We start from the raw sequence: 13,860 nt of genomic DNA on the forward strand, positions 1-13,860 counted from the left end.
ATCAAAAATCAGGTGTTCATAGGTTTGTGGGTTAAAATTCGGGTCTTCTATACGATTCCCTTGGTCGACTTCTCTGTTTTATGCCAGTAACACACTGTTTTCATCACTGTAGCTCTGTAATAGAGTTTGAAGTCAGGGATGGTAATGCCTCCAGACAATCCTTTATTGTATAGGATTGTTTTGGCTATCCTGGGTTTTTTGTTTTTCCATATAAAGTTGATTATTGTCCTCTCCAGATCTGTGAAGAATTTTGATGGGACCTTGATGGGGATTGCATTGAATCTATAAATTGCCTTTGGTAGAATTGGCATTTTTACTATGTTGATCCTCCCAATCCAAGAATAAGGAAGGTCCTTCCATTTTCTGGTATCCTCCTCAATTTCTTTCTTCAAAGACTTAAAGTTCTTGTCAAATAGATCTTTCACTTCCTTGGTTAGAGTTACCCCAAGATATTTTGTGCTATTTGTGGCTATCGTGAAAGGTGATGCTTCTCTGTTTTCCCTCTCTGCTTCCTTATCCTTTGTGTATAGGGGGAAAACTGATTTTTTGGAATTGATCTTGTATCCTGCCACGCTACTAAAGGTGTTTATCAGCTGTAGGAGTACTTTGCTAGAGTTTTTGGGGTTGCTTATGTACACTATCATATCATCTGCAAATAACGAAAGTTTCACTTCTTCCTTTCCAATTCGAATCCTCTTGATCCCCTTATTTTGTCTTATTGCTATTGCTAGAACTTCAAGCACTATATTGAAGAGGTATGGAGAGAGTGGACAGCCTTGTCGTGTTCCTGAGTTAAGCGGGATGGCTTTGAGTTTCTCTCCATTTAATTTGATGTTAGCTGTCGGCTTGCTGTATATAGCTTTTATTATAGTTAGGTATGACCCTTGCATAACTAATCTCTCTAACACTTTTATTTTAAGGGAAGTTGAATTTTGTCAAATGCTTTTTCAGCATCTAATGAAATGATCATATGGTTTTTTTCTTTCAGTTTATTTATATGATGGATTACATTGATAGATTTGTGTATGTTGAACCAGCCCTGCATCCTTGGGTTGAAGCTTACTTGATCATAATGGATAATTTTTCTAATGTGCTCTTAGATTTGGTTTGCCAGTATTTTATTGAGGATTTTCACATCGATACTCATGAGTGAGATTGGCCTGTAATTCTCTTTCTTGGTTGAGTCTTGGTTGAGTCTTTGTGTGGTTTTAGTATCAGAGTAACTCTAGCTTCATAAAAGGAATTTGGCAATGACGTTTGTGTTTCTATATTGTGAAATACATTAAGGAGTATAGGTATTAGGTCTTCTTGGAAGTTCTGGTAGAATTCTGCATTGAAACCGTCTGGACCTGGGCTGTTTTTGGTAGGGAGATTTTTTATAACAACTTCTAATTCTTCGCGACTAACAGGTCTATTTAGATTTTTCACCTTGTCCAGGTCTAACTTAGGTATATGGTACTTATCTAAAAAAGTGTGTCCATTTCTTTAACATTTTCCAATTTTGTGGCATACAGGCTTTTGTAGTAAGATCTAATGATTCTCTGAATTTCCTCTGTGTCTGTGGTTATCTCTCCCTTTTCATTTCTGATCTTGTTAATTTGCGAATCCTCTCTCCACCGTTTGGATGGGGGTTTATCAATCTTGATGATTTTCTCCAAGAACCTGCTGTTTGTTTCCTTGATTCTTTGGATTGTTTTCTGTGTTTCTATTTTGTTGATTTCAGCCCTTAGTTTGATTATTTCCAGTCTTCTACGCCTCCTAGGTGAGTCTGCTTCTTCTTTTTTTTTTTTTCTAGAGCTTTCAGGTGGGCTGTTAAGTCTCCAATGTGTGCTTTCTCCATTTTCTTTAAGTGGGCACTTGGTGCTATGAACATTCCTCTTAGCATTGCTTTCATAGTGTCCCATAGGTTTGAGTATGTTGAGTCTTTATTTTCATTGAATTCAAGAAACACTTTAATTTCTTTCTTTCATTCTTTCTTCCTTGATCCAGGTGTGGTTCAGTAGTTGACTGTCCGGTTTCCTTGAGTTTGTAGGATTTCTGGGGGTAGCATTGTTGTTGAAATCTAAATTTAATCCATGGTGATCCGATATGACACAGGTGGTTACTAATTTTTTTTTGTAGCTGTAAGTTTGCTTTGTTACCGAGTATGTGGTCAATTTTCAAGAAGGTTCCATGAGTTGCAGAGAAGGTATATTCTTTCCTATTTGGGTGGAATGATCTATAGATGTCTGTTAAGTCCATTTGATTCATTACCTCCCTTAATCCTCTTATTTCTCTGTTAGGTTTCTGTCTGCTTGACCTGTCCATTGGTGAGAGAGGAGTGTTGAAATCTCCTATTATTAGTGTGGGTGTGGCTTGATGACTGTCTTGAGTTTTAGTATTGTTTCTTTTACATAAGTGGGTGCTTTTATATTAGGGGCGTAGATATTCAGGATTGAGACTTCATCCTGATGAAATGTTCCTGTTATGGGTAAAAAATGTCCCTCTCCATCTCTTCTGATTGATTTTAGTTTGAAGCCAACTTTGTTAGAATTTAGTATGGCCACACCTGCTTGTTTCTTAGGTCCATTTGCTTGATAAACCTTTTCCCAGCCCTTTACTCTGAGTAGATGTCTGTCTTTGTGGTTGGGGTGTGTTTCTTGTAAACAACAGAATGTTGGATCCTGTTTTCGTATCCAATCTCTTAGCCTGAGCCTCTTTATAGGTGAGTTGAGTCCATTGATATTAAGTGATATTAATGACCAGTGGTTGTTAACTCCGGTCATTTTTTCTTTTCTTTCCTTTTTTTTTTTTTTTTTTGGTAGTAGAGATTGTGTATTTCCCTTCTTCGAGTTGTGCTGGTGAAGGGTCTTTATATGTCTGAGTTATTGTGGGCATTGTTGCATTGTTGGACTCCTTGGGTTGTGATTTTCCTTCTATTACTTTCCTAAGTTTACATGGAAATAATAAGCTTTGTTTTACAAAGTTAGAGTGAAATATAATATAAAATACAAAAGTACTTTCTAAACTATAAATTAGGGGCTTATATGTAACACCTCTACTCATGAAATTTTTGCCTGGATAGGCTGCATCTACCAGATGATGGCATCAATGCCAGGTTTTAAATACAGACTTTTCACCAAGTCATTATCTAGGAGCATGTGTAGCCACCAGAATGAGCAAAGTACAATGTTGGGAGCTGTGAACCCCCAGATCCTGACTTTTTTGTAAACAACTTGTTTTCCCTTGATCTGAGTGCCTACAGCTGCCCTGAGCATGAGACCCTCAGGAGTTCCTGATGGCAGGGGAATGGTTTCTGGTGCATTTGGCTGGGGCGTGCCTATCCCTCTATAAGCTGCCCCTGAACATGGTAAAGGGGACATTTTTGGGGCTTTTTGGCATCAAGGATGACAGTGTCTCTGCCAAAAAATAAATAAATAAATACAGACTTTCAAAATTAATTCATTTTTAAGGGCAAGGTTATGCATCTCCAAGGATACTGGCAAATAGGCCAGATAATGTGTGCTAACTGGACAACTAATTGTTTTAAAACTGCATCTGTCTTTCTAAAGAATATAAATATTTCCGACTTTTTTTTCATAAAACAACAGAGCAATATTTGTTTGACTAACTGTTGAGGTTCCTTGTATGCCGTCATTATTCACTTCTGTTTAAGTTTGCTGTTGCAGATCAAAGGGAAATTAGCCATGTGTCAAATCATTGCTACAGAGGTATTTTTAAACAAGTCTCCTTAGCGGCAATGTTTTAGAATTATCATAAAGCACTACATGTTCTAGCTTTATCATTCTTATTTTATCAGTCTCTGCACTAATCCAATGTCACATTAGCAAGGCTTTTCATTCATGACAGAATCAGCATGTGAAGAGGAGTTAACCAAAGGGGCTTTCAAATCCATGTTAATCATAAAATAACCTAATATCAAGTTTCTTCTTTTATATCCAGAATTTATAATTTTATTTTTTTTAATTTATTTATTTATTAAAGATTTCTGTCTCTTCCCAGCCACCGATTCCCATTTCGCTCCCCCTTCCCCAATCAAGTCCCCCTCCCTCGTCAGCCCAAACAGCAATCAGGGTTCCCTGCCCTGTGGGAAGTCCAAGGACCACCCATCTCCATCCAGGTCTAGTAAGGTGAGCATCCAAACTGCCTAGGCTCCCACAAAGCCAGTATGTGCAGTAGGATCAAAAACCCAATGCCATTGTTCTTGAGTTCTCAGTAGTCCTCATTGCCCGCTATGTTCAGTGAGTCCGGTTTTATCCCAGGCTTTTAATAATTTATTTATTTATTAAATTTAATTAATTAATTTATTAAAAAAGAAACACAGAATTTATAATTTTAAAATTCTTAAACTGGTCACAAAACTATAAAACCTAAGATGAAAAAAGTTCGGTAAATGGCTCAGTGTGTAAAGGCTTTGACACACACGCAAGATGGTTGAGCCAAATTTCCAGCACTCATATAAAAAACCAGGCACGCAGTGTGAGACTGTACCCCAGTGCCGTAAAGGTGAAAATAACAGAACCTCAACATCTCAGCTGGCTGAAGCAAGTTTCAATAAGAAACATTGTCTCAAAAACAAAATGGAGAGCCAACACAAAAGGTGTCTGCAATTGGCCTTGTGTGTCCACACACATAAAACATATCTGTAAATTTATTCGGGAACAAAGACCTTTACAATTTCGGAACATCACGGGGCATGCTAACACACAGTTAGGTGAAAAGTAAAGCCAACCAACAAATGAGCTTAAATATAACTGGAAAATGTTCAAAGTGTGATGACTTTTATTTCCAAGCAATAGTTTAACTTTATTCTAGTCTATAGGATTTACAGCACATTGGTTTTAATCCTTAATAAATAGCAAGCTCACTGAAGAACAAAAAGTATAAAATAACTTTGGGTTTATACTTCCAAGTGGAAAAAGTATCATGGACGGGTAAGTAAGTCATGATAGTTGGGGTGCATTTTTGGGAGGAAAGATAGAAGAATCGAGAAAGGATAGAGAGAATCAAATTTCTCTTGGCTCAAAAATCTGAATTAGGGTAGAATCCAGCAGGACAATCTATCTATCTCTCTGACACTCTCTTGAGTCTTGCCTCCCTTTCCCTTTTGCCTAAGAAATTCCCTCCTGTCCTCAGACACATAGAAAGTTTGCTAATTTCCACAATAGAAGAGTGCCACCTAGCATGAGTGATTTATCATTACTTGCAAAGAGAATTACTACTGCTAGATGTTAATAAATGGTGAAAAACACAGAAATAATCACTAATGGCTGTGTCAGCCCCATTTAGACAGACAAGTCTTGGTACAGAATGTGTCCACTCAAGCAGTCATAGGTAAACTCACATCTGAGTATTTCTCACTGCATAACTCATCTCAGCTCATGATCCAGATGTTCACATGATGGGCAACACCTTCATGCTCATATGGAAGAGGTGTTGAATCTTCACCACTTAATGTTACATGCAGATAATTTAATGTTTATATTTATCTTCAGGCAATGGTTGCTCGTAGAAGAAAAGCTTGAGCTTCATACACTTCAGTTAACAATGTTGGCCACCTTGGTGGAATGACTTCTGCAGATTCTCTATTTTTATGGTACTTATTAACCATTTTTTCACTTAATAGTATTTTAATATTTAATGCAATAAAACCTATAACATTACAATAGGAAATACTTAAAAACAATGAAAACTCTATTACAACTTCCTATGGTATTATTTGACCATAGGAGAAGAAAGGCCAGGCACGGTTCTTAAAAGTCTTATGAGGATATCTGTATATGAGGGAACTCTTGGCAATATTCAGGAAACTTAAATATCCAGCCTCACAATCAAGGAACACACCAATCTTGTCCAGTGGCTTCTCTAGATAGTGATGGATGACTGGGTTTGTGGTGAGGAGACTGTGATGACTACCCTCCTTCACACAGAAAAGAAGAAATGCACCCTCAGTTTCAACTTCTTTGTTTCTATTCATTAACCAGGAATTGGTACAGACTCCTACAGCCCAGTCACTAGAGTCCTTCAAATCCAGTTCCCAGTAATATTTCCCTGAGATGAAGTTCCGCGATCCCCAGGAGGCCAAATAGTGTCCAGCAGGATCCACAGATGTATACTGATGGTGAAGTCCGAAGCTGGCTCTTCTCATGACATTGAATAGGTTCTTCTTAAAATGCAATTCATGGAGTTTTTCAAAGGAAATGTGCACTTTGAAGTGGTTGAAACTTTCAGTCAGTCCAGTGATGGGGAGGGCAGAGAGTTCTGGTTTCATAGCTTGGGGTATACTCAGCTCCACTGCCTCACTCCTTCTCAATATATTATCCGAACCCTGGAGTAGTATCGCATATGGCTCCTGGGACATCGCCATGAGTTCCTGAAACATTTCGCTTAGTTGTTTTCTCTTTTGGATCATCATGGCTTCACTTTCTCCGAGTTTCTCTAAAACACAATCGCCTTCATTTTTCATGCGCACAATATGTTGATCTTCCTGCTCATGTGGGACTGCACGCCACTTCCTATACTCTGTCCTGATCATGTCTTCCCTCATAACCAGGAAGTCTCTGAACAAAAGTTTCACTCTGCACTCTGCCTCTAGATTCTCTTTAATTTTTTGGATCTTCTCCTGTAAGGATGTCATTTGCTTTAGAAGTCTCTCCATTTCACCCTCAGCAGCTGCTTCAATGGGAGAGTGTCTGTGACCTCTGTGCATGTGGGAGTCAGAGCAGAGCTGACAGAGGTAGATCCTGGTCTCCATACAGAAGATCCCCTTGGGCTCCTTGTGGATCCCACACTTATTCTCCTCCGAAATCAGGTACTTCAAGAGGCTGGCTTGTTTGGCGATGGACACCAGCTTCTTCAGAACAATGTTGGTTCTGAAGTCCTCCTTCTGCTTGGTTCGTTCCCTACACGAAGGACAATGGCCTGGAAAGAGACCTTCTTCCCAGAAAAGGTGGAGGCAGGCTCGACAGAAGCTGTGGCCACAGCTTATGGTGACTGGGTCTGTAAGGTAGCTCAGGCAGATAGAGCAGTTGAGTTCTTCAGTGAAGGCTTGTAAGAAGGCTGACTCCATTTTGCCAAGGAATTGTCTCTGGCCTCAGCAGTGCTGAATGAGAACACCACAATATTTCCTCAGCTCTAGGGTCCAATCCTCAATGTATGTAGAAGATAGATCCACCGGTTGAAGAGTCAGAATGTATGGAAACACTCTCTATCTGCTCCGGTGAAGAATGCACCAGGCTAAGCTCTGGCGTGTCCTTATATACTCTCTGAAGACCACGCCTACTTCCGCCCATGGCTGCTTTCATTAACACATCCCACTTGTGGCCCTTTGTCAGTACCGGTATTCTGACTGGATGGAAGATTGGATTAACTCTGAGGCCAACCTCCACAAGCAAATCTCCACAACAAGCTTCCCTGAGGGACTGCTTAGCTGGGTGTGGCAGCTCACACCTTTAATCCTTCTGTTTGGATTATCTCTAGAACTGTCACTGTTTCTACTCCATTCATCTATTGGTGCCGATCTTGCCTTTAAGGGCCTAATCTACATTTTGATTTATGAATTATCATTTTCAAAAGAAAAATATTAAATTAATATTTGTCTAACTTCTGAATCTGGTATCATTCTATTTACAGTTGAAGTCATCTTTGTAAATAAAACAGACAGTGAAGATTTTTTTTGACCATGTATAATTTTAGGAAACGATTCAGTCCTCTTTCCTGGTCCTTCAGCCCTGTCCCAAGCACTCAAAGCTGCTATAAAACACAATGTCAAGACCATAAAACCAAAATGGTCTTTAAAAATTAGCATATATGACTTCACTGAGATGTTGATCTTGGGAAATTTATTTATTTATTTATTTATTTATCTATTTATTTATTTTTTAGTTGTTCAAAAAATAAAATTTTCTGCCTCCTTACTGTTTCCCATTTCCCTCCCCCTCTACCCCTCCGCCCCACTCCATTCCCCCTCCCTCTCGAGAATGAAGAGCAGTCCATATTCCCTGCCCTGCAGGAAGTCCAAAGTGCTCCCTCTTCTATCCAGGTCCAGAAAGGTGAGAATCCAAACAGGCTAGGCTCTCACAAAGCCAGTCCATGTATTAGGATCAAAAACTAGTGCCATTATCCTTGGCTTCTCATCAGCCTTCATTATCTGCCATGTTCAGAGTCTGGTTTGAACCTCTATTTCGTTTATTTTTACTTTTAACTTTTTGCTTTTTGAGACAGGTTCTCTTTATATCTTTTACCTGGAATAACTCTGTGGACCAGGCTGTCCTTGAACTCTCAGAGATCCTCCTGATTCTGCCTCCCAGGCATTCGGATTAAAGGCCTGTTTGGCCACACCTTGAGGTCACAGAGGTCAATCTCCCTCTGCCTCCCAAGTGTTGGGATTAAAGGTCTGTACTACCACACCCAATTAGTCTTTTTCTTCTCTTTTTTTACCTTTAAGAACTTTAACTTTTAGTCTGCATATATTTTTAACACACTGTAAATCATTTAGAAGGTTTTTTTTAATCTCTCTTTACTGTATCTGTCTCTCTTTTTCTGACCACATGAGCTTTTAAATTACTGAGCAATATGGGTAGGATTAATGCTGTGGCTTTGGTGGCTGGATCCAGCCCATGCCTTAGCTTTCTGCCATTCCAACCTTATGGCTGAGGTACGATCCAGAGCTGCATTCAGAACCACAAGTCTACAGCGTTTCAAGGTCCTTGCCAGCAAATAAGCTACAACACTCAAATGCTCTCTCTGTAGCTGACCTCCTGCCTCAAAGAGTCAGGGTTTGCCCTGGCAGGAAGGCCCACAAAGCCGGCATTTTAAAACAGCACAACTTTTTTCCTGCTACAGTTGAAAACAAACAAACAAACATTCAGTGGGCTTTTATCAACACCATTTAAGTGTTTCATGGCAGCACGGCTTAAGAGCTGCATGGTTTTGCAGCTAAAGCTGAGTCAGGAAGCCTCTCTTAGATGAGAGCACTTGCTTGCCTCTAGCAAGCAGAGCAGACCCGAGAAATTGCTGCTACCCAGAAAACATGCTTTACTCTTTCCCAAGCTTTCTCAGGCTTTCAGTGGATTCAGTTGTCCACACATCTGGGTGCCATTCTGTAGTAGTAGCTGCAGGCTGTGTTCCTACCACCCTAGCACCTGGTCGGCAGCTATCTTATGCCCCGAAATAAAAACAGACAAATTGTATTCTTTAAACACTGCTTGGCCCATTAGCCAGAAGATATTCATCAGTATGTCTATAGGATAGGGTCATTTCAGGTTCCCTCTCCTCAGTTGCCCAAGGTACTAGCTGGGGACATCTCCCTGGACACCTGTGAGCCCCTCTAGAGTCAAGTCTCTTGCCAACCCTAAGATGGTTCCCATAAATAGGATATATATTTCTCTGCTCCCGTATCCACCCTTCCTTTATCACAACCATCCCATTCCCCCAAGCCCCCCATCCTCCCCTTCTCACATTTCTCAGGCCATTTCCCCTTAGCCCCATGCCAATCAACCCCCAAGTTCCCAGTTTTTGCCCGGCAACCTTGTCTAAATCCCATATCCCAGCGGATGAATATATGTTTTTCTTTGGGTTCACCTTCTTATTTAGCTTCTCTAGGATCACAAATTATATGCTCAATGTCCTTTATTTATGGCTAGAAACCAATTATGAGTGAGTACATCCCATGTTCATCTTTTTGGGTATGGGATACCTCACTCAGGATAGTGTTTTCTATTTCCATCCATTTGCATGCAAAATTCACAAAGTCATTGTCTTTTACCTCTGAGTAGTACACTAATATGTATATATTCTACACTTTCTTCATCCATTCTTCCATTGAAGGGCATCTAGGATGTTTTTAGGTTCTGGCTCTTACAATTAATGCTGCTATGAACATAGTTGAACAAATGCTCTTGTCATATGATCGGGCATCTCTTGGGTATATTCCCAAGAGTGGCATTGCTGGGTCCAGGGGTAGGTTGATCCCGAATTTCCTGAGAAATCACCACACTGCTTTCCAAAGTGGTTGAACAAGTTTGCATTCCCACCAGCAATGGATGAGTGTGGCCATTCCTCCACAACCTCTCCAGAAAAGGCTACATTGGTGGTTTTGATTTTAGCCATTCTGACAGGTGTAATGTAGTATCTCAAAGTTGTTTTAATTTGCATTTCCCTGATCACCAAGGAGGTTGAGCATGACCTTAAATTCCTTTTGGACATTTGAATTTCTTCTATTGAGAATTCTCTGTTCAGTTCAGTGCCCCATTTTTAATTGGGTTAATTAGCATTTTAATGCCTAGTTTCTTGAGCTCTTTATATATTTTGGAGATCAGACCTTTGTCTGTTGCAGGGTTGATGAAGATTTTCTCCCAGTCAGTGGGTTGCCTTTTTGTCTTAGTGACAGTGTCCTTTGCTTTACAGAAGCTTATCAGGTTCAGGAGGTCCCATTTATTCAATGTTGTCCTTAATGTCTGTTCTTCTGGGGATATACATAGGAAGTGATCTCCTGTGTACATATGTTGTAGAGTACTTTCCACTTTCTCTTCTATCAGGTTCAGTGTGTTCAGCCTGATATTGAGGTCTTTAATCCATTTGGACTTGAGTTTTGTACATGGCGATAGATATGAATCTATTTTCATTCTTCTACAGGTTGACAACCAGTTCTGCCAGCACCATTTGTTGAAGATGCTTTCTTTCTTCCATTGAATACTTTTAGCTCCTTTATCAAAAATCAGGTGTTCATAGGTTTGTGGGTTACTATCCGGATCTTCTACTCTATTCCATTGATCGACTTCTCTGTTTTTATGCCAATACCAAGCTGTTTTCAATACTGAAGCTCTGTAATAGAGTTTGAAGTCAGGGATGGTAATGCCTGCAGAAGTTCCTTTATTGTATAAGATTGTTTTGGCTATCCTGGGTTTTTTGGTTTTCCATATCAAGTTTATTATCATCTTCTCCAGGTCTTTGAAGAATTTTGATGGGATTTTCATGGGGATTGCACTGAATCTATAGATTGCGTTTGGTAGAATTGCCATTTATTCTATGTTGATCCTCCCAATCCAAGAGCAAGGCAGGTCCTTCCATTTTCTGGTATCCTCCTCAATTTCTTTCTTCAAAGACTTAAAGTTCTTGTCAAATAGATCCTTCACTTCCTTGGTTAGAGTTATCCAAGTTATTTTATGCAATTTGTGGCTATCGTGAAAGATGATGCTTCTCTGATTTCCCTCTCTGCATTCTTATCCTTTGTGTATAGGGGGAAAACTGACTTTTTGGAATTGATCTTGTATCCTGCCACGCTACTAAAGGTGTTTATCAGCTGTAGAAGTTCTTCGGTGGAGTTTTTCTGGTCACTTATGTACACTATCATATCATCTGCAAATAATGAAAGTTTAATTTCTTCCTTTCCAATTCGAATCCCTTGGATCCTTCTATGTTGTCTTATTGCTATTGCTAGAACTTCAAGCACTATATTGAAGAGGTATGGAGAGAGTGGACAGCCTTGTCGTGTTCCTGATTTTAAGGGGATGGCTTTGAGTTTCTCTCCATTTAATTCGATATAACCTGTCTGCTTGCTGTAAATAGCTTTTATTATAGTTAGGTATGACCCTTGTATAACTAATCTAAGAACTGTATCATAAAGGGAAGTTGAATTTTGTCAAATGCTTTTTCAGCATCTAATGAAATGAGCATGTGGTTTTATCTTTCAGTTTATTTATATGATGGATTACATTGATAGATATGCGTATGTTGTACCACCCCTTCATCCCTGAGTTGAAACCTACTGGATCATAATGGTTATTTTTTCTAATGTGCTCTTGGATTTAGTTTGCCAGTATTTTATTGAGGATATTTGCATCGTTATTCATGAGTGAGATTGGCCTGTAATTCTATTTCCTGGTTGAGTCTTTGTGTGGTTTTGGTATCAGGGTAACTGTAGCTTCATAAAAGGAATTTGGCAATGACGTTTGTGTTTCTATATTGTGAAATACGTTAAGGAGTATAGGTATTAGCTCTTCTTGGAAGTTCTGGTAGAATTCTGCATTGAAACCATCTGGACCTGAGCTGTTTTTGGTAGGGAGATTTTTTATAACAACTTCTAATTCTTCGCGACTAACAGGTCTATTTAGATTTTTCACCTTGTCCTGGTTTAACTTAGGTATATGGTACTTATCTAAAAAAAGTGTGTCCATTTCTTTAACATTTTCCAATTTTGTGGCATACAGGCTTTTGTAGTAAGATCTAATGATTTTCTGAATTTCCTCTGTGTCTGTGGTTATCTCTCCCTTTTCATTTCTGATCTTGTTAATTTGCGAATCCTCTCTCCACCGTTTGGATAGGGGTTTATCAATCTTGTTGATATTCTCCAAGAATCTGCTGTTTGTTTCCTTGATTCTTTGGATTGTTTTCTGTGTTTCTATTTTGTTGATTTCAGCCCTTAGTTTGATTATTTCCAGTCTTCTACGCCTCCTAGGTGAGTCTGCTTCTTTTTTTTCTAGAGCTTTCAGGTGGGCTGTTAAGTCTCCAATGTGTGCTTTCTCCGTTTTCTTTAAGTGGGCACTTGGTGCTATGAACTTTCCTCTTAGCACTGATTTCATAGTGTCCCATAGGTTTGAGTATTTTGAGTCTTTATTTTCATTGAATTCAAGAAACACTTTAATTTCTTTCTTTCTTTCTTCCTTAATCCAGGTGTGGTCCAGTAGTTGACTGTCCGGTTTCCTTGAGTTTGCAGGCTTTCTGGGGGTAGCATTGTTGTTGAATTCTAACTTTAATCCATGGTGATCCGATAAGACACAGGTGGTTACTAATTTTTTTTTTTTTGTAGCTGTAAGTTTGCTTGGTTACCGAGTATGTGGTCAATTTTCAAGAAGGTTCCATGAGTAGCAGAGAAGAAGGTATATTCTTTCCTATTTGGGTGGAATGATCTATAGATGTCTGTTAAGTCCATTTGATTCATTACCTCCCTTAATCCTCTCATTTCTCTGTTAGGTTTCTGTCTGATGGACCTGTCCATTGGTGAGAGAGGAGTGTTGAAATCTCCTATTATTAGTGTGGGTGTGGCTTGATGACTGTCTTGAGTTTTAGTATTGTTTCTTTTACATAAGTGGGTGCTTTTATATTAGGGGCGTAGATATTCAGGATTGAGACTTCATCCTGATGAAATGTTCCTGTTATGGGTAAAAAATGTCCCTCTCCATCTCTTCTGATTGATTTTAGTTTGAAGTCAACTTTGTTAGAATTTAGTATGGCCACACCTGCTTGTTTCTTAGGTCCATTTGCTTGATAAACCTTTTCCCAGCCCTTTACTCTGAGTAGATGTCTGTCTTTGTGGTTGGGGTGTGTTTCTTGTAAACAACAGAATGTTGGATCCTGGATTCATATCCAATCTCTTATCCTGAGCCTTTTTATAGGTGAGTTGAGTCCATTGATATTAATTGATATTAATGACCAGTGGTTTTTACATCCGGTAATTTTTTCTTTTCCTTTTTTTGGTAGTAGAGATTCTGTGTTTTTCTTCTTGAGTTGTGGTGGTGAAGGGTCTTTATATGTCTGAGTCATTGTGGGCATTGTTGGACTCCTTGGGTTGTGATTTTCCTTCTATTACTTTCCTAATTTTACATGGAAATAATAAGCTTTGTTTTACAAAGTTAGAGTGAAATATAATATAAAATACAAAAGTACTTTCTAAACTATAAATTAGGGGCTTATATGTAACACCTCTACTCATGAAATTTTTGCCTGGATAGGCTGCATCTACCAGATGATGGCATCAATGCCTGGTTTTAAATACAGACTTTTCACCAAGTCATTATCTAGGAGCCAAGTGTAGCCACCAGAATGAGCAAAGTACAATGTTGGGAGCTGTGAACCCCCAGA

At 39.1% G+C, this 13,860-nt stretch overlaps 1 protein-coding gene across 1 annotated transcript; it reads right to left on the reverse strand.

Moving 5' to 3' along the window:
* Positions 1 to 5,707: 5,707 nt before the first annotated feature.
* Positions 5,708 to 7,069, reverse strand: LOC142846891 (tripartite motif-containing protein 43B-like). Its single transcript, XM_075967659.1, has one exon. It carries the CDS (start codon positions 7,067 to 7,069, stop codon positions 5,708 to 5,710), a length of 1,362 nt encoding a protein of 453 aa, XP_075823774.1.
* Between the last annotated feature and the right edge of the window lie 6,791 nt (positions 7,070 to 13,860).

Source organism: Microtus pennsylvanicus, chromosome 3 (genome assembly GCF_037038515.1).
Source record: "Microtus pennsylvanicus isolate mMicPen1 chromosome 3, mMicPen1.hap1, whole genome shotgun sequence".
NCBI lineage: Eukaryota > Metazoa > Chordata > Mammalia > Rodentia > Cricetidae > Microtus > Microtus pennsylvanicus.

What these genes read in the sequence shown, in the direction of transcription:
- LOC142846891 (XM_075967659.1), bottom strand. Translation starts at nt 7,069, where the DNA reads ATGGAGTCAGCCTTCTTACAAGCCTTCACTGAAGAACTCAACTGCTCT.